General features: G+C 34.0%; 2 protein-coding genes across 2 annotated transcripts in view; both read left to right on the top strand.

The window, feature by feature from the left end:
* The window catches only part of LOC121381313 (apoptosis inhibitor 5-like), a 36616-nt gene extending 33955 nt beyond the window's left edge, over window positions 1–2661 (top strand). Inside the window, exon 13 of the mRNA XM_041510571.1 lies at window positions 1886–2661. Coding sequence (XP_041366505.1) covers window positions 1886–1977 — 92 coding nt within the window. The 3' untranslated portion in view covers window positions 1978–2661. The remainder of the gene's footprint in view (window positions 1–1885) is intronic.
* Window positions 2662–7317: 4656 nt separating this feature from the next.
* The window catches only part of LOC121381572, a 29381-nt gene continuing 13697 nt past the window's right edge, over window positions 7318–23001 (top strand). The window contains exons 1-13 of the mRNA XM_041510906.1: window positions 7318–7370; window positions 11237–11516; window positions 12312–12435; window positions 12701–12811; window positions 13682–13786; window positions 14168–14299; window positions 15122–15154; window positions 15568–15662; window positions 16383–16464; window positions 17718–17807; window positions 18443–18569; window positions 18956–19035; window positions 22599–22703. Of these exons, the coding sequence (XP_041366840.1) occupies window positions 11344–11516; window positions 12312–12435; window positions 12701–12811; window positions 13682–13786; window positions 14168–14299; window positions 15122–15154; window positions 15568–15662; window positions 16383–16464; window positions 17718–17807; window positions 18443–18569; window positions 18956–19035; window positions 22599–22703 (1257 nt within the window). The 5' untranslated portion in view covers window positions 7318–7370; window positions 11237–11343. The remainder of the gene's footprint in view (window positions 7371–11236; window positions 11517–12311; window positions 12436–12700; window positions 12812–13681; window positions 13787–14167; window positions 14300–15121; window positions 15155–15567; window positions 15663–16382; window positions 16465–17717; window positions 17808–18442; window positions 18570–18955; window positions 19036–22598; window positions 22704–23001) is intronic.

The following is a 23001-nucleotide window of genomic DNA, read 5'->3' as shown; positions in this document are numbered from 1 at the left end:
TAGATATCATAATTACCATTTGAACATCTATACCCCAAGGGTGGTGAAAAATAAAATTGTCAATCGGTCCCACTTGATGTCGTCACAACCAGGGGGGTGGGAGGAATTTAAAAAAAAAAGAAAAAAAAAAAAAAGAAGATATTTGCCAAATAGTTTTTTTAAAAATCATAGTGATATTTGTATAGTTTTATCTTGAATCATGAACGCAAAACAATTAACATGAAAAAAAAAAAAAAAAAAAAATTAATCACATATGATCAATGAAAACCCCCACAAATTGTATATATTTTACATAATAGAATAAATAATATAAAAAAGGAATAAAAGTTATGAATTTTAATTCCCATATATGTATAAAAAGTACGAGTATTCAGTACTGTATCTTGAAAATTAATAAAAGATGGCACCGTTGAAGCGTTTGACAGCCTGAGCTAGCACATGTTTAGACAAAGAGAGTAATAACGTCATCACTGATTGGATGAAATTGGACCTCTACTGGCTCTTGAGATAACAGTACATGTAGCTGTTCTGCTTACTCCCACTTGTTAAAAAAAAGGTGGAAACCTTTTGTTAATTTTAAAATCCTTTATAATTATTGGATACACTACATTGAACAGTCAACAATAAATACATTTATAGATTATTTTATTTTATGCTATTTATGCTATTTTAAGCAGTTTGTATTGCACAAAAGCCTCTTGCTTCGGACTAGGACACTCGACCCGACAGAGCTCCGTACACAGGTGTTGACAGATGTTGATTGTAACCAGTTGCAAATTCTGGGTCCTTTGTTTTAATTGGAGTGTAATACATTGATGGCTCTCTAAACCAAGAATGGTGCTATCGTTAATGTCTGTGTAATCTCTTGACCGACTCAGCGACTTTGACAAATGTCTAGCCTAGTGGCAGTCGATTGACACTACTGTAGGTCCGACTTCAGTGACTGGCGATATACTTAGGCAGACTTTAAAATCACAAACGTCTGAAACACCAGACCACTATTGACCACTATTTATTTATTATTTTAAATCATGCACGAGATACCGATGTCTGGGCTGGCCGGTCCGCTTGACCGATAGGAATTTGTTCCAGTAATAGAAATGGACAGGTGCTTCGGACCGACAAGAATGACAAAAGTGGGACCGGGAAACGCACGTTTTTAAACAATAATTTCAGTCTCAGAGATCGAGAATCGGTCCCAGACCGGGAAAAAAGGGCTTTTCCCCACCCCTGCTATACCCCATACCAGCCTCTATTTTAAATATTTTTAAAATCAATAATGCCAGTTTGATTTGACATCAAAAAAAAGAAAAGAAGGAAAACTGTTTTGGAATCATATTTGTAAAAACGTTGATCAGTATATAAATAAAACACTAATAATCACCCACATTGAAGAACTTTGTCTGGTCATGGAGTTTAAAATTACATATTTTCTTCTTCTTTTTTTTAAATTGAACAAACATACAAAAATAAATCTCCAACTTAGCAACTAGGAGAGACAGATTAACAAAAGAATAATAAAATATAGAGTTTTGTAGAATATTGTAGAAATATAATTTCAAAGTCTGTGAGCAGAAGTCTTTCTTCTCTCTGTGTGAGTATTGCTGTTTAATTTATATTGTGACCAGTGATTTAAAAAAATTCTCATAAAATAGAAAGGAATTTTCTCCAAAATTATTAAATAGTTTTCATTTTATGTGAAGCAGACTGGAATTAATAATAATAAAAAAAAACTTAAAATGGAGACTGGTTCCAGGTATAAATTGAGTAATGTACTGGGGTGTTGTTTTCTCTCCTTTCCTTGTTGATACTGACTTAAATGTTGTTGTTTTTACTAATTATTGTATTTTACTTTATTGATGATAAGGAACAATTACTGTTGTAGGAGAAAGAGGAGGTGGAGGGCGTGGCCGTGGCCGTGGATTCAGAGGTTACGGTAGAGGAAGAGGTCAGGGCTGGACGTACAACAGATGGTGATTGGTAGCCAAGAAAGTGGGTGGACTTTGCATGATGATGAGAGGCAGCTGAGTGGATGGACTCTGTTTGTGATAGACCACAGGCACCGATCATACAATTTGTAATATATCTCTCATTAAACACATGAATCACATTCATCATATTAAGGTGCTGCCTTGGAGAAAACAAATGTCATGTGAAAAAGTGTGCAAGTTTTCAGACATCAGAACAGTGATAAAGAAAAAACACTTCAGCTTACTAGTGATATATTTCATTGACAGTGGTTGGATATTATTAAGAAAACTTATATCTGGCAGTGATTGTTGTGTTGAATATTTTTACAGTATTTTAAAAATAAGATATTCTCTTTTTACATTTTGGAGTCAAGTGAATTTTCCTCTCCTTGTGACAGGCACTATTCACTAGTAGAATGCATGTTAGTTTTAGCTACAGTAAATCATAAAATATTAGGAATCAAGTAATGCATTATTGTATATCAGAGACCATTATATGACATTTTGACATCACTGTATTTCCTTGTTACTAAGAAATCATTCTTTTAATATTTCCTGAGGTTTTTGTTAATTTGTTTTAAAAAAAGAGAAAAGATTAAAAGTTGTGGTGAAGACATGTATCTTTTTTATGTCATTTAGAACTTGTGTTTCTTTATGTTATGAATGCATGCAAATAAATATCCTAGAAAAACTAATGAATATTTTGTATGTTCATGTAGGTTGTGTTTGCATTGATCTAGATAAATGGAAAAGTGGCATTATCAGAATTTTCATTTATTTGTTGAAAAATAAATATTTGGTAAACAAAACAATTCTAACTGCCTTTCAGAAGATATATACGATTTATTATACCTAGTTGAATGCCATTGTTACAGTTGTTGTGTTTAATACTTCATGAGTGTAAAAAATATCTGTATGATATATCTTTCAAACTAGATCATATGATTCCTGCATTTTGACTTGGAGAATGTTTACATTTTAAATTGTAGAAGTACTTCAAATAACAATCACAAAGTGATGTTATTTTAAAAATATTTTTGCAAGATACTTTTCCGTCATACCACAATCGTTGACATAATTTAGGTGGGATAAACAACCACAAGCCTGGGTTTCTAGAATTTTTATAAAATCCACTAGCCATGGGATCAGTGATTTTAAAAATTTACTAGCCATGATTAAAAATTCACTAGCCCAACTTTACTTCAACTTAATACAAATTACTAAATAATAGTAAAAATTGGATATTACACCTAAAGAGAGAGATATAGCTTAAAACACTAACAGTGGGGGTTGGGGTGGGAACAGGATATTAATATTTATAAAATAGACTTAAATGCAACATTTGACCAAAAAAATTCACTTACTGTCGTGCATGGCAATAGTAGTCATTTACTAGCCCAACATTGAATATCACTAGCCATGGGAGTGGGGCTACCATAATCTAGAAGCCCTGTGCAAACTGATTATAATTATTAGTCCCATAAGGGTCCAAAGGGAAGGAACTATAGGTTTCAACTCTCTCCTGTCTGTCTGTCATATAATTTTCCAAATGTTTTTCACAATGCCTCTGTAGATATTGAGCTGTAATTTTGTGTATGGCTTTATCATGTACCATTACAGATCAAGTTTTACATTCATGGCGATTTATAAATTTTTGACTGATTTATGGCCTTTGAACTTAGGAGATAAGAAAATTTGTTGGTCTCCTTAGGGGACATGTATTGCTTTAGCAGTACTCGCAAAATGCTTGTTATGTATTAAAGTAGTAATATTTAGCAAAAATATAAAAACATTAAAAACATTCAGTAAATTTATAGGAAAATAATGGAACTATGGTCAAACAAGAAGATGTTCACATAGTGATTGCTACTTTTAACAGGGCTCAAAATAAGTAAACTATTGGTTGCTGTTAGTTTTGTCTTGTCTTTTCAATGAATAAAGGTGATATACAGGTATTACTTTTCAGACAGCGTTAAAATTTATTTTAAAGTTTTGCATTTAAATCAGTTTCTCCCAAACTATAAGTCCTAGATCAATGAAACTTGGTTTATGGTGGCACCTAATATGGATGTTGCTCACAGTACACCGAAAATTATAGGGGAAACATTTAATTCCTCAGAATTCCTGTTTTAAATAGCACTAAGCAGGCCAAAAGAAATGTGTCCTGTTAAGAAAAGATATGGTTTTCTCGAAACAAGATGGCACTTCGCAAAGGGAGAGTTTGCAATAATATGTGAAGAATTAGGATTTGCTAAATAGTAGATGAAATAATTGCAAATACATATATCTGTCTCTTGAAAAATGGTCTGTGATTATTTTTTTTTGGTGGTTTTAACGAGGGAATTTTTGGTTCACCTGCTAGGTCTAAAAGTTCATTGCTTTTGACTTTTCACAGACCTGCTTTAGCTAAATCTAATGTTGATTGAAAATTTGTTTCAATATTGAAAATGTTTTGACCATCATAATACATTTATAACACATTTCTGCTTCATATTTTTATTTGTGGACAACACGGTTCTGAATTTATGTATAATTTGTTCTATTATGTAGAAAATATCAAACCGGTTTTATTATATTTTAGCTTGGGTGTGCTTTAGGTTTCTCTCCATAATTATTTATACAGTTGCAGAACTTATTTTAATTTTGGTTCTGATAGTTTTGAGGTATGCTTACACACATGCACGCACGCACACACACACCATACAGATATTCTAATGGGGGGGGGGGGGGGGGCACACAGTTATGTGAAATAATTCATTACTCTGGTAATGAAATAAGTTGAGAATGGGGGTTACCAGAGGTGGATCTAGGGGGGCCCAGGGCCCGGACCCCCCCCCCCCCCAACTTTTGTGATGGTTATAATTTTATTATATTAATTTTAATTTTTGTATGATCCCCTCCCTCATGTCTCCCCCCCCCAATAGATTTTTTGAATCCGCCACTGGTTACTACACGCCAAGAAATTCAATAATGGTACTTCGTTCACCACAAAATCTTATTAAATTACAACACAACACCTAAATGTTCCCAAATTGTGTGTTTTAAATATAAGGTACAAAAACAATAAGTAGAATGGAAAGAGTTGTATATTGAATAACGAGTATCAGTGTGTCTGAAGGGATTTTTATATTATTAATAATGTAAATAATAAATGTGTTGTAACACGCAGGTTACCTGACCCACATTTTATGTTTCCTGTACATGGGTTACCAAGGGTTACCTGTATATGGGTTACCAAGGTTTACCTGCACATGGGTTACCAAGCACTATGTTTATTTTGATGCCTGATTACTCTTGAAGCGAACAACAAATGTTTTTATTTTAACAGGATGTCCAATTTGAAATTGCTTTAAATGAAATCATTGATATGCATTTATGGTAATTGTATTTGAAAAATGTTACTAAATAAATGTACAATTATAATTACTGTTTGAATAATTTATATTTGGGTGAGTTTCACAGGTTTATGTGGCCTATCATTTTAACTTGCTTCGTAATAGTAAGTGGTGATGGTAGGGAATGTATAAAAGTGTTTATGTGCATTTTGCATCAGTTAAAGATCTTTATTCAGCATACGAAATACATATTTGTGAGTCCTGGTAAGTGGGGTTTACATCTTTACACATGTGTATGCTCAAAACACCTACTGTGTCTTGAGATGTCCTGGCTGCAGGAAATGATGTCCAGATGTTAATTCATCTAGAGCTACTGCTGCTAAGATTTGCAGCCATGTGAACACTCCGTATTTCAATTCAAGTTTAAATTAAAGAGTCTCACTTATTATCATACTAATAATTAATAATTAAAATAATTAACCAGAGTGTTAAGCTATTAGTTGGCAGTAGATGTTATATGTATTTGAAAGGGGTGTTAATGTAATAAATGAATCCAGAAAGATCAAGGTATCAAGTGTACATAAATATGACAGTAATTGAAAGCACAATTATTGATAGCACTGACTTGGTAGGTGTGAATGATAGTTAATATGTACATAATAGTATAAACTGCATGATTTCCTGCTAGTGACTGCAAGGTTTGACAAATATGTTTCATTTTGTACACATTTTCATTTGATACAGATATTACATACTAGTCTGTCTCATGACTTAAAGAAATGGTTTTTGGTAGTTGCCTGTAGGGATAGCACTATAATTTTTGCAATTGAATCTCAAAAAGTGAAAGTTATGGACTGTAATATTCTTTGTCGGTAGTGTATCTAAATTGGATACTACAGAGACCACATGCTCTGAAGGCTGGAAATGCCCTCTTAATTTAACAAGTTCAGAACCTCAAGTTTCCATCTCTACGTTATCACAATGACTGGGCCCTGGTCCCCACCTCCTTTAAATACATTCATGGTCCTATACTAGGGGCTTTTCTTCTCACATGTTCACTTATTTGTAGAGCAGAAAGAAGCGGGTCTCAGTGGCATTAATTAAGTCATGATGTTTAAGCCTGGGAGGTTGAATGTTCATAACCCAGTGCCCACCTCCAATTCAATGTGAGTGTATTGTAAGGCAGCTAAACTGACTTTGTCTCGCTAACCAGTAACCCAAGTTCTGAACTTGTAAACAGCCCAAATAGCTGAGGAGTGTGTCCAGGATGTCAGGGCAGAAATACACCGTAAGATGAATTAAAATGTACAAAAACCCCAAACATCCCATGTTATCAGCGTATCACTTGATTTCGGGGGCCTCCCATTTATGATTTAGCCACACTTTGTAGTCTACAGTGGTTCGAATGGGAGGTTCATCAATTTTAATCTTGTTCATATTCTTTGTTTCATTATGTATAATCTATGTGTTGCAGTAGTTGTCATAAATATAATTAAAAGACACAACATAAAAATACTTGTAATACTATAATAATATTACAAGAATAAAATGTTTTAAGATTATCATAGTCTTTGTATTTTTTGTTTGTTTTTATTTAGATTTATCACAAACATTACAAAAATAAGGCATTAAAAACCATATCATTTGATATGTTTTAAAGTATTCTATGTAACATTTGGAGATTTTGTTGTTGAGAAAGCAAACATGCATCCAAACACACGCACACAGTGACACAGCAAAACAAATATTGCAGTTTAACGTGTCTATAATGCATGTCTTCAAAAGATATTTGTGGAATTAACACAACTTTGTTAAATACCTACAAGTGTATATACATATTATTATTAAAAAAAAATTAAAAGTGTAAAGTGTCGTAACATTCGAAATAAAATATGCGGCACTTCATTTGTTTCAAAATTGTACGGGGTTAAAGTGTCATAATGTTAATGGTACGGAATTCCTTGTTTTGACCTGATACCAGAGTAGCTTCCCTTGGCGTCGCGATGAATATTGTTTACAAATGGCGACGCACTGCGATTCTAGATTAAAAAAGCTGTATTTGCAGGTATCGACTATTCAGTCGAAATGTATTATTATTTTTTTTAAAGAAATTTGATACGCATTTAGTTTAATGCTTATTTATAGAATTTAAGTTTTACATTTTTAGAATAAGTTATGTTGGACATGATTTTGCGCTGAAACGCGGTAGGCCTACCCTGTTGAGTCGCGGTCTCAATTAAGTCGCGCCATTTGATTTGATTTAATTTGATTTTAATTTCAACTTATTTTCGTGTTTATATCCAATTGAGATTCAAGCACGCTGTCTTGGACACACACCTCAGATATCTGGACTGTCCAGAACAGTATGTTAGGGGTTGGTGGTTATTGAGCAAGAAGAGGGTGTAGTGGTCTTATACCTCCCCTTTGAGTTGTTAAAACTCGTTCTGGGTGGGAACCGGTACCAGGCTGTGAACCCAGTAGCTCAAGTCACCACTAGCCCTCCCCTTATTGATATGTTGTAGGGAAGGGCTAAAAGGGACTGTGAGTAATACTTTAATTGGCAATTGCCGATGACCAAATGGTAGCCAGCTACTGTTTCTAACATACACATATTTTACACAAAGAAACCCGATTCTTCTATGCGAAATGAACCTGCACTGTACTTTCTTGTGGTGTAGAGCAACGTGTGTGCCCACGTGACACATTGGTACTGGTTAACAACATGTAAGCTTAATGTCATGACTGGACTCAAAAATAATCAAACTAAAGCTCTGTGGCATCAGATTTAGGAAAAAATTTGTATTTAGACAATAGCTGGCTACCATTTGGTCCTTGACGAATGCCGAAGTATTACACACAGTCCCCTCTGGCCCTCCACTACAACATGTCACTAAGGGGAGGGCTCGAGCTATGAACCCAGTACCTACCAGCTGTATGTCCGATGGCTTGACCATGACGCCTCCAAGACCAGTGCACCATTTGGTATTTCCCCCATTTTTAAAGTAATACGTCACCTACCATTAGTTTACATTCCGAGTGTCACAGTTAGATGTATAGATAGTCAAGTAGCTAAGAAATTTCAAGTACCCGGGTATATCAAATTCTTTGTTACATTTTACCGTAATAATTATTTCAAAACATGAACCAAAATAGGTCAAAACCACTTTACCCATATGTCAATTAAAACATTTGTAGTTTTTGTTAATTTATGGCAGTTGGTGCCCAAAATATATATAGGTGTTATCTGCATGTGCATGTTTAATTTTATGTACTAGCGAGTGATGTCGGAAGCAAATAAGGGTGCTAAAAAATTAAAACGTAAACTAGGATGTAGATCAGTATCGAGTTTTACATTAAAAATATGGCTATTACTACAATATGTATAGTCAGTATTATATTTGAATAAATATTAAAAGAATATTAAAAAAGCCAAAGCTATTTAAAAAAAGAAAAAAGAAGTTTGTCCCACCTTATGTTGCAAGTAATATTTTAAACACCATGCAGCAATCTGCTGACTACTAAATCAATAAATATAATTGTAAAAACAGTTCCTTTTTATTGATTACTTCAAGATATAAATTCAACCATTCAACTTGCAGTTATGTACTTTGTTCTTATCATGTTTTGTGCTTCTATACCTGAAAATACTAAATAACATGACTCAATAGAGTTATGTTTTTTTGTTAAATCAGCAGGGTTAGGCCGATTGTAAGCACATGTGCACTTTTGATTGCATCAATTATGTAGATTGTTTTGCATTGTTGGTAAAGCTGGGCGGTATTGAATTTTCAGGCTCGGTATCATTATAGGTATTTTTTGTGATTTACCTCGGTATTGGTACGGTATTCATTATTGATACAATACCGATTACTCAGCTTTAAATGCATGCCCGAGTTACGTCTCACCTGCTAATTTAATCTAAATAAAATTAAATTTCATACACAAGGCATGGTGTATGGAATTTATCTCGCTCTTCTTTTCATCTATTTTACGGTTGTCAGATATATTGTTAGTGCTTTACTAAATAGCGGATAACATTTTTTAGAACCGAAATTTCAGTATTTTAAAATTTGCTCAGTACAGTAAATCGGTATTCAAATTGACATGATACCAATACCGAACGGTATATACAGTATACCACCCAACTCTAATTGTTGATTCAAGTAACAATTAAAAAGTTTCGTCAACTAATAATTGTAATAAAATCACAAAGCAATTTTAAAATATAATAATACAATTATTAAGTACCGCGAAACATCAGGGACCCATGCTAATTCCATTACCATTTCATGAATTAAATTGGCATCACAATCATTTGCATCATGACATAATTCATATACACCTAGATTAATTCTTACATAGCTCCCCCACCCCCATCCCCCGACTAAAATGCATACACATGGATCTAAGTTTGCTTTTATTTTTAAAGGGACTGTCCTGAATTTGCTGCCACAATGTAAGATGTTTCTAACAGTAACTTAGCTAAGTTTGTTTTGTTTAACGACACCACTATTGGATGTTAAACATTTGGTAATTTTTGACTTGTAGTCAAAGATTAAAGCTGTTACATTTTCCCCTCAGCAGCATGAGATCAGATTATTAGCATTGTTTCACAGACAGGACAGCACATAACACAGCTTTTGATATACCAGACACTGATTTGGACTAACTACTAAAATTACATGCTATTATTAAAAAAATTTAATTGTTTCAAAAAACATTTATATTGTTTTCTAATTACATAAAAAATTGTAGGAAGGTATTTACTGACTTGTTTATCCTTTATTAATGTTAATGAGGCAGACATACAGGTATTTTGAGTTTATATAAAAAAAAGCCTGAATAATGTTTTTTGAAGTTATGATAATCAATTAATATTGTGATTACAAACTTAATATTTATGTTTACAAGAAACACAAAATTAAAAACGAAAAAAATATCCATAAAACCATGGTAATAATTTTTATCCAGTAACAAAAAATGGATTCATTAAAATATGGCAACCAGTATGATACCTAAAATGGTGGTGTGTGATTATTATAATGTATTCATGATCACATGGTTTAAAGTTAACCGCTGAGCAAATGGATAAAAATAATTTATTGGTACATTGTATATACAGTATAAGTAGTACTAAACCAAATAACTTCAAGTTTGAGGTGCATTGAACTTTTGATAGAGAAGTTAATACCACAAGTCCTGTGATTGGTGATAAATGTGAGTGTGATGGTTGTAAAAAAAATTAGATTCATCTGGGCAAAAAATGTATGCAATTTTATTTCATCTAGTACCACTGTGTCAAGTAGCCGTGTGCTTGAAACATGTATAGGGTACCTGTAGAAAAAAGTACTCACATTTTGTGCAGAACTAAGGTAGTCATAGACGCTACCTGTTATCTCTGAAATGAGCTGCTTCACCCCAACTGTTTTTTGGATTCACTTTAAGGGTGAGGGGTGGTAGTATTTATATCCATGGTGTATATGTTGATTGATACGCTGTAGGTAGGAGTTTTAGTCACATGTTACTATGGTCATCTATGGGATTTGATTTGGTGGTATACATCCTATAATTATGAAATATTTAACAATATAACAGATTTGTGGGGACACATTTTCAGTTTGGAGATACATCCATATTTATTGCAGTATTTAAAAAATATTTTACATGTATATAATTGCACTTAAATGAAAAATGAGAGAAAGGGGTTGGTGAATATATTCTTTCCATGTAGTACCTATTGCAAAAATATCATGAACACAAATTTTATCCATTTAAAAAAACAATTCTGACTACTTAATAATATGGTAAAACTACCACCCATCTTTTAGCTGTCACTAACACGTACACTTCACATTTATAAGAACAATATGAGTGAGTACTTAATCAAATTAATACTGTTCTTTTTTTCATTAACACTAAGTTTATTTTCAGATGTACAAGCGAAAACAAATACTTTTAAATACCATTTTTCGTACAACAAGAGTATATTAATAAAAATGGAGAACTGACAAGTGACGTTGACAGCATTAAGTACAAAAATGTCGCTGAAAACGAGGATTCGAGGTTTCACGGCTTGGGTGAATCTTCGTTTGATTCCATACAACCACCTGCTAAACAATGTGATCATGGACCTCCTCACTGGCACAAGTATGAAGTACCTTGTAGAAAGTATCACTGGAAGAGATTTCACCAAGTTGGAGAGCTTTGATGGGTAGGTAGGACTATGATGGCTAGTAAATCCAGGATTTTTTTTTTCAGAGATGTTTTGTGCGATAGAAAAGGAATGAGGAAGAACTGTTAACATTAATTGTTTTTATCTTTAATTTTTTTTTTTTTAAATCAAAAGTTTTCATTGCATAATAAAGTATAGCATTATGTCCCCAAAATACTGAGAGATTTAACATAAACAAATGCATGGGGTTGTTTTTATTTACAATGATATTGTGATTATTTTGTTTGGTAAATTGATAATTAATTTGTTTTATAATGGAGCTTAACAGCATCCATGTATTGTTTTAAAGGGATGCATACCCCCAGAACCCACCTTTGGATTAAAAACTGGTAGAGACAAGAAAACCGTTTAATGTTTTCCCTTTATTGTCTCACCTCTTTAAAGTAAAAAAGCAAGATATAGGTATTATTTTTTCATTGATGGTGGTGGCATTAAAGTTTAACATTAAAGTTTTATGTTTAGATCAGTTTCTTGCAAACTGTAAGTTCTGGGGCATTGAAACCTGGTTTATGGTTGCACCTATGAATTTTAATCACAATTCACTAAAAAAGATTTATGACAGCCGAGGCAGAATTCTTATTAGTTAGGCCATATAATTAATACATTTTGATACACAGATTTAAGTATGTGCTTGATTTCATTTAATTATACATATAATCGAAATCCTTAAGTAATATGTCTTGACATTAAATATATATATATATATTCTTGCCTATTGTGTATTACAGTTCTAGCAGTTGTATATTAATTTTATAATACTGGATATGTTTTCAGTTTAAGCCAGCAACAGAAACAGACTCGTGTTGAGTGGATGCTGCAGGAATTGAAACGCTGCAATGTAATACCACTCGACATCGGCATTGACTGCCGCATGTTCGCTATGAGGAGCGCCGATCACGTAAGAATGATTAACTTTGTTGGGTTACAATAAACAAATCTTTTAATTCTATGGAATCCTTATAATATAGATAAAAATTATAATTTTAAATACATGAGTGAGGACAATCTATACAAATTTGTTAGGCTAAAAGATAAACCAGTTTATAAGTTATGTATTCTGAAATCAGTCTTTTTTTTCTTTTCTTTTTTTTCTTCTTGTTTTTTAAGCATACCGACCACTAAATTCGATTTAACAACACTTTTATTTAATTTTCACTCTTCAGGTGTTTGACCTTTTATGGCGTCTAGTGAGCCATGATATTTGGTTTGTATGGGAAAGAGCAGAGTATTTGCAACATGAAGACAAAGACATTATTACTCAAGTTAAGTTCAAGGTAAGATATTAAACACACTAAACAGTACCATGCCTAATGTTTTTATTTTATGTGTTCATCCACATAACGATATGGACTCCAGTACACTTGAAACCACAGGTCTTATATTTTCAACATGAACAATAAATGTGTTTTTTTCCGCTGATTTTAAAACAAAGCACAGATAATAAATACTGACCAGTAAGTGTCGAAATATCCCTCTAGATTTAACAAAAATCTGAATGCTAACACTACCCCAAAACTGTTTTGTCTTTAACTTTGATGAAAGGTTACAGTAACCTAGCTCCTTCTGTTTAAGGCCCTGCTAAGTTTGGCAGAATTTTGTTTCATCACTGGCATTTATATTTTTTTAAATTTTAAATCTTTGCAGTTTTAAAACTGTTGTGTCCTTAACCTTTGAAGAAAAGATTACAGTAACCTTCTTTTTAAGATCACTGGCCATGAAAATAATTTAAATTCTAAATCTTTGCAGTTTTAAAATTGGGGTGAGACATAGCCCAGTGGTAAAGCCCCCTCTTGATGCGCGGTCGGTTTGGGATTGATCCCTGTCAGTGGGCCCATTGCGCTATTTCTCGCTCCAGCCAGTGCAATTTGACTGGTACATCAAAGGCTATGGTATGTGCTATCCTGTCTATGGGATGATGTATATAAAAGATCCCTTGTTGCTAATCAAAAAGAGTAGCCTATGAAGTGGCGACAGCAGGTTTCCTCCCTCAATATCTGTGTGGTCCTTAATCATTTGTCTGACGCCATATAACCGTCAATAAAATGTTTTGAGTGTGTCTTTAAATAAAACATTTCCTTCCTTCCTTCCTTCCTTCCTTCCTTTAAAACTGTTGTGTGGATTTTTATTTTATGTTTTTCTTCTAGTGGACGCCAGAACCTCCTCCAAAGAAGAAAAAGAAAGCCAAACCAAGGAAATCTCTTCTTTCTGGGTTCGGATCCTCGGCTGTAGTGGATGATGAACCTGTAGACGTAAGGCACATGTTGTCTGAGTCACCAGTGGATTTACATGTATGAGAAACAAAACCGTTACACACAGTTCCCACTCGGGTTGAGGTCACAGTTTAGACTGTAATAAGGGTAATGGGATGAAAGAACTCTAACATAAGACAGCATTGGCAATAGAACTAACATTTACATGTTTGTCCTTCAAAACATCCATCCCCTGAAATTCAAATTCATCTTTTAATTTGAGCACACGGAAAAAAAAAGAGTCAAATGCATGAATTCATTCATAGACTCGCAAGCACAATAAAATATCTGTATTAACTCTTGAGTCACCATTAACACTGCTGTGTTTTAATTTAGCCTTGCTTTTATTATATCTTATATGGGTTTTGGTTTTTTTTTCAGAATGAACCAGAGGTAGAGTGGGTTAAATTCCCAAATTCTGATTTTATGAAGAACTTCAAAAGAAAGCGAACGGCTGGTAAATACCCATCTCCCGACCAGTGTATTCTGCAGCTGGTCAATGCTCAACTAAAGGTAGATCATTGTCCACAAGTATTATCCACTGTACTGTCATAGCTTTCCAGTTCTGAACTATAGAACTAAAGGTAGATCATTGTCCACAAGTATTTTTCATTATACTGTCATAGCTTTACAGTTCTTTTTTTTTTCTTTTTTTTTTATCCCATTGCTCCCTTTCCCTTCTCTCCTTTTGTCTTTCATCTCATTTGTTCCCAATCTTTCTGCTGCTCCTATCTTTCAACTTATTTTGCTGTCCACCTCCACATCCCTGTCCTTGTCTCTCCAACCACGACAGGTGCTTGTCTCTTGCGACTATCCGTGTCACACACCTGCCATATTCCATCAGCTTTTAGCTGTGGGCTTTGTCTGACTGCTTTCCAGTTCTTAACTATAAAATAAAATCAATGTTTTATTTGTTGTTTTTCTTTTAAAGTTCTTATGGCAAATACCTCGTCCATGTATGTGCTGGAATATATATATTATCTAGTATGCAAAAGTGTTGTTCATTCATCCATCCTTTTGTGTGATGTTCACTCATTCCTCCATTCATCCATCTGGCTGCCTGCTTGTCCATTTGCCTCCGTCTGTCCATCCATCTGTCCGTCATCCCATCCATCCATCCATCCATCCATCCATCCATCCATCCATCCATCCATCCATCCATCTAAAACTTCTTGAAATTCCCAGTTTGGCACTCAGAACTTGAAATAGTCAGAATTTTATAAAATTGGTGTGTCAACCCCACCACCCATGCATGGCTATGATATTTTGGTTAATCTGTGTAGGCTACTAGTTACAAAAAATTATTAGCTACTTAATTTCTTATTTGTATTTTAGAAAACAAAGGAAGGAAAGACTATATCCTGCTATGTAAGTGTCATTTTAATAGAAAAAATTATTTTGTTTCAACAAAGAGCTTACTTGGGATTGTGGTTAAAAGGTTCGTTACTTGAACTTCATCTTGACATATATATAATTATGACGAGAAATTGCCTTTCATATCTCCACAGCCATACCATCCAATGAAATAAGCATGACCAAAGTTCATTGCTCTGTGACATATAAGTTAACTGCAAGCACACATGCTGTAAATATGTTTTAGTTGTAGAATACTATGCATGTGTCTGTTAGATACAATTTATCTTACATCTTGTTGTTTAAAACTTATCCAATACACTTATGCTTATTTAATATGTTTTGAAATAACTTGTAAAACAAATGGTGGAGGTCTTTGTTATAAAGACAGTTTTTGAGTTATAGATGTTTTTTTTCTTTTCTTTTAGAGCATTGATGATTTGGTGGACAGTCGTATTTTATGTACTCTAGTCAACTCGTTCGTCCCTAACACATTTACAACAGACCTTCTCCTCAATGACAGGTAAAATGCAGGCGTGAATTGGTTAACATTACATTACTGACAGGATATTTCCACTTGCATCTGTAGACTGCATCTTTTAAAATTAAATTGGTGCTGCTCTCGTTTTAATAAAGAGACTGTTTGTATTTCAAAATGGGAGTAAGTTTATTTTTCTTTATTTTTTACTGGTTTGAAAGGTGGTTTAATGGATTCGTCATTCTTGTTCCAACCAATGCTCCATAGCTGGTATATTAAATATATTTATACCTACTTGTCAGTCTTTGTGAATGTGCTTGTTAAAGATCCCTAGTAGCTAATAATAAAAAAAATAGTGAATAATTAACTCCCAATCAATTCCTATAAAAATATGTGGGGTTTTTTTAATCTGTAAACTTGTAAAAAATAATTTCGTGACATTTGCAGAAATCTGTTTTATTTGTAAATTACTGAAATGTTATGAAACCTATAGGATTCAAATAGTTAGCATAATATAAAAAAGTTATAATTTTATGAATTTATCTTTATATTTCAATAACAGGTATGATAGTTCTTAAAATATGCTTTGAATAAAACTAAATCATGTGTCATAATCTTTGCCCTCAATTTAACTGCATTTAAAAAAAAAACAATTTTCGGAGTGAAATTATGACCTACCTAATTCAGTCTTTATTTAAAGTTAATATCTGATATATCTGGAAAACATGACCCTTGATTTCTATGAGTTTTAATTGTGATTTACAGGTGGACAATTAACATTGCTTTGCGGACAGCGGAAAAGATGTTTTATAATGAGACACAGTTTGATTCTGAAGATCTTGCCGAGGTTTGTTAATTTAATACTGGCAATAGATGATTTAATATTTCTCACTTCTCTAATCTGCATAAGATGTAGTTTTGTGGTAAATTACTGCTAATATGCAGTAATACGGGCAATAGATGATTTAATATTTCTCACTTCTCTAATCTGCATAAGATGTAGTTTTATGGTAAATTACTGCTAATATGCAGTAATACGAGCAATAGATGATTTAATAATTCTCACTTCTCTAATCTGCATAAGATGTTGTTTTATGGTAAATTACTGCTAATATGGAGTAATACGGGCAATAGATGATTTAATAATTCTCACTTCTCTAATCTGCATAAGATGTTGTTTTATGGTAAATTACTGCTAATATGCAGTAATACGGGCAATAGATGATTTAATATTTCTCACTTCTCTAATCTGCATAAGATGTAGTTTTATGGTAAATTACTGCTAATATGCAGTAATACGGGCAATAGATGATTTAATATTTCTCACTTCTCTAATCTGCATTAGATGTTGTTTTATGGTAAATTACTGCTAATATGCAGTGATACGGGCAATAGATGATTTAATATTTCTCACTTCTCTAATCTGCATAAGATGTTGTTTTATGGTAAATTACTGCTAATATGCAGTAATACGGGCAATAGATGATTTAATATTTCTCACTTCTCTAATCTGCATAAGATGTTGTTTTATGGTAAATTACTGCTAATATGCAGTGATACGGGCAATAGATGACTTAATATTTCTCACTTCTCTGAAAAGAATAAGATGTCGTTTGATGGTAAATTACTGCTAATACACAGTAGGTCACATGGTTGTCAGTGCATCCTGCACTTCTATAACTGGTATTTTAGATGCGGTAACCAATATGCTAAGCTGCCATTATGGTAATAATTAAACAAGCCTGTCTTTTCTTATGGTCATTTTCCCTGTGTGTGTTTTTTGTTTTTGGCACTGTTTGGGCATCAGTTTCAGTGCAGTTTACCAAAAAGCATGCCATCTGTGTATTAACTGCTATTGATAACCACAGAATCGATTTATTAATGCATCAGTTTTCCATGCCCACATCGTGCCAGTGTCACACCAAAAAGACAGGTGCACTTGGAAAATGGCCCTCACTTTAATTTAGAATTTATAGAGTTTTCTCTTACTTTATTTTGAAGTGTTATATTCAAAGTAAATTCATGAAGAGTCATTTTCAGTTTGGTGGTATGTTTTTAAGCAGTTTTTAAAGATTAAACAATTTGTATTCTTATCTGCAGGCAGACCCCATGGCCGTGTGTGCATATTTCACCTCTTTCTTCATGGTGGCCTACAAGTACCGGCAGTGTAAAGCAGTTGCAGAACGGGTGGTATGATGATAGTAGTCATTTTTGTACTCATTGGATTGAAAGTGTCTTTATAAGAACAAAATAATAATTTATTATTAACCTTTTTTTTTAAAGAGCAAATTCTTTGCAATTATAAAACGTAGAAGTATATATTTGTATTGCCAAATAGTTCATGATTTGAAAATAATACGGATTCAGTGTAAAAATGCAGCATGAATTACTGATACGGTGAAACCGGTCTAAAGCGGATCATGTCGGGGACCTAATATTTATCTGATTTAGACAGAATCCGGTGTTTAGAGGATCAAATTTTACAATTTAGACAATTTGGAGCCATAAAACTGGGCCAATTTTGACAGGATTCCAGTTATTTCAGGGTCCAGTTTAAACAGGTTTCACTGTACTAAATGAATGCTGGTATATATTAGACAGTTGCTGTAATTTCTGTTGTTCCCACTGTCACAAAGTTACTAAAGGGTACATCATCTCATATGTTTTGTACTTCTGAATAATACTGACTTAAAAAGTATGACATTTACACTTTCTTGCTTATAATATTAATAATTTTGTTTGTGTGCTAGATTATAATCCATCCAATGTTTTAGGTAAAATTATAGGAACTGTTTAGTAATTATGTATTATTTTTATTACTTCAGAACTGGATTCATCAGCTGATTCGAGAGTGCTACCATGAACTTGAAAAATATCCTCCAGTTGTTACCAATCTTCAAGAGCTTCAGCACAGGAAGGAAATGAAGTCAAACATAGAGGGGCACAAAGAGGGTTGGAATTGGATTAATTTTTATATGTGACACAAAACAAAGTATCTATAGTCCGTCCCATCATTCTATAAAAATGTTTTTGGTAAATAATTTCAATTTGGTTTAACGTAAGAAGAAAAGTAAAAGTTTTTTGGAAATAACAAAAAAATACTATTTTAATGTGCAAATTACAAATCAATTGGCTCTGAAATAAATAACTTGTAGTAAATTTCATATCATAAAAAAGGCGTTGTCCCATGAGACGGACTGTAGTTTTACATTGTAAACAGTAACTGAGTATTATTTCTGCATTATGATATTTAAATTATATAGTCTTAAATGTTTACTGTCTTTTATTTGTTTTCCTTCATATATTTCCTAATTAATGTTTTGGTGATTCTCTTCCAGCCATTCAGAAAATGGAAAAACGTTTTGACGTCAAGTATTGCAAGAAGTGGGTAGATCATGTAGATACGGTCCAAACAGATGTGAGTAACCATGTGAATTTTAAGTACTGTTATCCATATTGTGAAAAAGTTTATTTTGTTTAACACCACCACTAGACTGATTACACATCAGGCAAGCATGTTAACAATGGGCTACGTCCTGCCCCTTATTCATATTGTAATATGCCAGGCTAATGAGAGATCAGTGGTAGTGTTATGGTGTAGTTGTTTGTATGGAGAACTAGCTAAGTACACCTGCTGCATGGTGATGGAGTTGCATGTAGTGCATGGGTGCCCGGTTTGGGCAAAGCAGGAGAAATCATATATTTCCAGGAAAGGTTTGAAAGGCGGATGAAGGTGGGATGTGAGTAGTGAGGTGAGCAATAGGTTTTGATTCCTGGGTGCTAGAACATCCTCCCTATTTTTCACTGGCTACAACCACAACACTGAAGCTGTCTCAGAGGAAAGGAAAGTTTGTTTAATGACCCCATAGTGTGTTTTTAAAACTATGCATATTTGGTGTTTAATGCTTTGGTTTTTTTTTCACCACTTGCACTAAACGGTTGAAAGATCTAATCCTCTCTGCAGACCTACTCTCTGATTGCCTATTTTTTCTCATCCAAACCAGTGCCCCATGACAGGTATAACAAAAGCCGTTGTATGCGTTCTCTGTGTGTGGAGAAAGTGCATATAAAACATCCCTTAAAGCTAAGGAAAAACTGTAGCAGATTTCCTTTGCAAACTAAATGTCACAATTACCAAATGTTTGACAACCAATAGTCAATGATTAATACATCAGTGTGCTCCATTGGTGTCGTTAAACACAAAAACATTAATTTTTTATCATACTAAAGACTAGCAAGTTTGTTGTATACAGTTTTTCAGACAGGACATCACATACCACAGCCTATAATATATCAGCTGTGGGATGCTGACAGGGATGACAAAATACCCAGTAAATGTACTGAGAGTGATTTATCCTTCGAATTGTTGCTTTTCGGACAATAGGTTAACTACTGAGGTACATCCAGCCTCATTTTATAGTTGCACAACTTTATTGAAAAATTACCGGCCTCGGTGGTGTCATGGTTAGGCCATCGGTCAACAGGCTGGTAGGTACTGGGTTTGGATCCCAGTCGAGGCATGGGATTTTTAATCCAGATACTGACTCCAAACCCTGAGTGAGTGCTCTGCAAGGCTCAATGGGTAGGTGTAAACCACTTGCACTGACCATGTGATCCATAACTGGTTCAACAAAGGCCATGGTTTGTGCTATCCTGCCTGTGGGAAGCGCAAATAAAAGATCCCTTGCTGCTACTCGGAAAGAGTAGTCCATGAAGTGGCGACAGCGGGTTTCCTCTCAAAATCTGTGTGGTCCTTAACCATATGTCTGACACCATATAACCGTAAATAAAATGTGTTGAGTGCGTTGTTAAATAAAACATTAGAAATTTCGAAAACAATCCATTATAAAAATTAAGTAATTGTTATAATTCATGTCCCCAAAAGAGAACAAAAACATGACTCTTGCTTCTAAATTAGAGATCTGGAGCCAATTTCACTAAACATCGTAAGCTACGTTTTGCACGTAAACGTAAATCTACGACTGAAGAGCATTTCACAAAGAAGTGTAAATGTAAGTTACGAGTAAAGTTAGACGTAAATCTAAGAGTGCCCTCGACCACAACTAGTCACACACGTAAATTGCTACATCCACTTCGATAATTCATAAAATGGTCACACTTTTGGTTTTTGTAAAGTGTTTAACAAATTAACTCCCTTTATTAATCCAGTGATAGTCAGTTTTGTTACCTGTGGCATTTGATCCACTTAGGGCGGGATTTAACTCAGTCGGTTGAGTGCTCGCTTGAGGTACCAGCGTCACAGGATCGAACCACCTCGGATCCATTCAACTGATTTTTTTTTCTGGTTCCAACCAGTGCAAAGGCTGTGGTATGTGCTTTCCTGTCTCTGGGAAAGCGGATATAAAAGATCCCTTGCTGCATCAGGAAACAAATGTAGCAGGTTTCCTCTAACAACTACTTGTCAGAATTACCAAATGTTTGATATTGAATAGCCGATGAATAATAAATCAATGTGTTTTAGTGGTGTCGTTAAACAAAAGCTTTTTTTTTTAATCTACTCAATTTAAAAAAAAAAAAAATTCAAATAGACTGATAGCGTTCTATTAAGATGAGTATATATATATGATATATGCAAATGTATGCAGCAAAAAAACAGCCGATATTTTCCCCCAGTACCTATTGCCTGTACCAGCTCCCATTAAACGCAGGGCCGTACCGTGGTCTGGACATGGGGGTGTGGTAAACTGTCCTGAAAACACGTCTCTTCTTGTCTTCATTACGAATATTTCGGACCTCGGCTCATTTGCCTTGCACAAACTCACCTTGCTCCTATTACAATTCTGTGACACCCCTCTCCCCTTTACAAATGTCTAGATCCGCCCCTGTTATCAAATGTATTATTTTAAAACTTATATTTGACGCACTATATACCATGTTTTACTTTCATCTTTTTAAAATTCAACATCATATTTTCTCTACAATTTAGAAATAAAAGCTATATCCATGCACAAATGACTGCCTGGTCAACTGACTATTATTTTGATTGGGGTGAAAACAAAAAACAGAAACCCACCCAAAATACGCCCTGGGCGCAAAATTCTGGACTGGTGGAAGGGACTCGGGGAGTGCTAGCGGTCCACTGGTTAGGGGGCGCAATACTTGCCTTGTCCCGGGCGCTGGCAACCCACGCTACGCCACTGTACCCAAACGTCATCTTGCATTTGGCTATACAAATAATAAATTCGTTTGTGACCTGGGAAAATTTTAGTTGCGGATCCATGGGGTGAACATGCCTTTTTTTTTTTTAATGCAGACCCTTCTTGCAGTATATCTACTACTTTGTTGGAAAACATGAATTTAAATCACCATAATTTTTTTTTTTTTTTTAAAGTGCATATCGACTTGTCCAAATCTTGTCCGCCCCCCCCCACACACTTGTGAGACTTTTTTTTATCACATTACTTTTTACCATTGTAACCCAAAATCTGATATAGAGTTTGTACCCGATCCATCAGTGCCCCCCCCCCCCTCCCCTCCACACACACACACTCCCAAAGCAAATATAGGGAATTGACCCATAATATAGTGTTTTTAACTACATAGGTGAACATTGTCGCCTATAGGAATTTATTTGTGTTGGTATACCGGAAACGGTGGTTTCCAAACTTTATCAAGTTTATTCGTTCTTTCTTTTAAAAGTTATGTTTGTTTTGTTGAACGACAGTACTAGAGCACATTGATTTATTAATAATCGGCTTTAGATGTCAAATTTATGCTAAATGAGCTGCAAAAGAAAGCAGACGTAGATTTACATGCAAAGTAAGTTAGTAGTATTTCTACGACCGGTTTCGTGAAATGGAGAAACGTACACGTAGAGGTAGACGTACGACAGGTGTAAGTTTTACACGTAAACGTAAATTTACGATATTTAATGAAATACATGTAGGCTCCAGATTAGATTTCATTAGTTGAGTTTCAACATGAAGGTTGTAAATAATAAAATGTACTTATTTTTTTCAGACTAGGAAAGAGATTCGTAATAAAATCAAAAGTCGGTTTGATGTATTGACAATTCCCAGAAGTATCACAATCAATGATCTCTGTCTGTCTTACGTTATCAACCTGGTACGTTATAATTAGAATATTTTCCTAATTAGATCACTTATTTAAAAAACATTATTTGAGAGTTAATATTGTCCAATCGACAGTTGTATGACCACAAAACCATATAGCAAAAAAGAGTCCTTTGTCTATTAACTACCAATTAAGTTATTTTAACATCAGAAGAAAAGCAATAAGAAACAGGTAATCATTTTAAAATATAAAAACAAATTTCAATTTTCAATTTTGTTCATGTATTTTGTTCTTTTCTTTTATAATAGTTAGGTGGGGGTGGAAGCTTCTAAACATACTAAATAAAAAA

Source organism: Gigantopelta aegis, chromosome 9, assembly GCF_016097555.1.
Source record: "Gigantopelta aegis isolate Gae_Host chromosome 9, Gae_host_genome, whole genome shotgun sequence".
NCBI classification, from domain to species: domain Eukaryota; kingdom Metazoa; phylum Mollusca; class Gastropoda; order Neomphalida; family Peltospiridae; genus Gigantopelta; species Gigantopelta aegis.
Note: the sequence above shows the minus strand (reverse complement) of the source record. Positions and strands in the feature narration are given on the sequence as shown.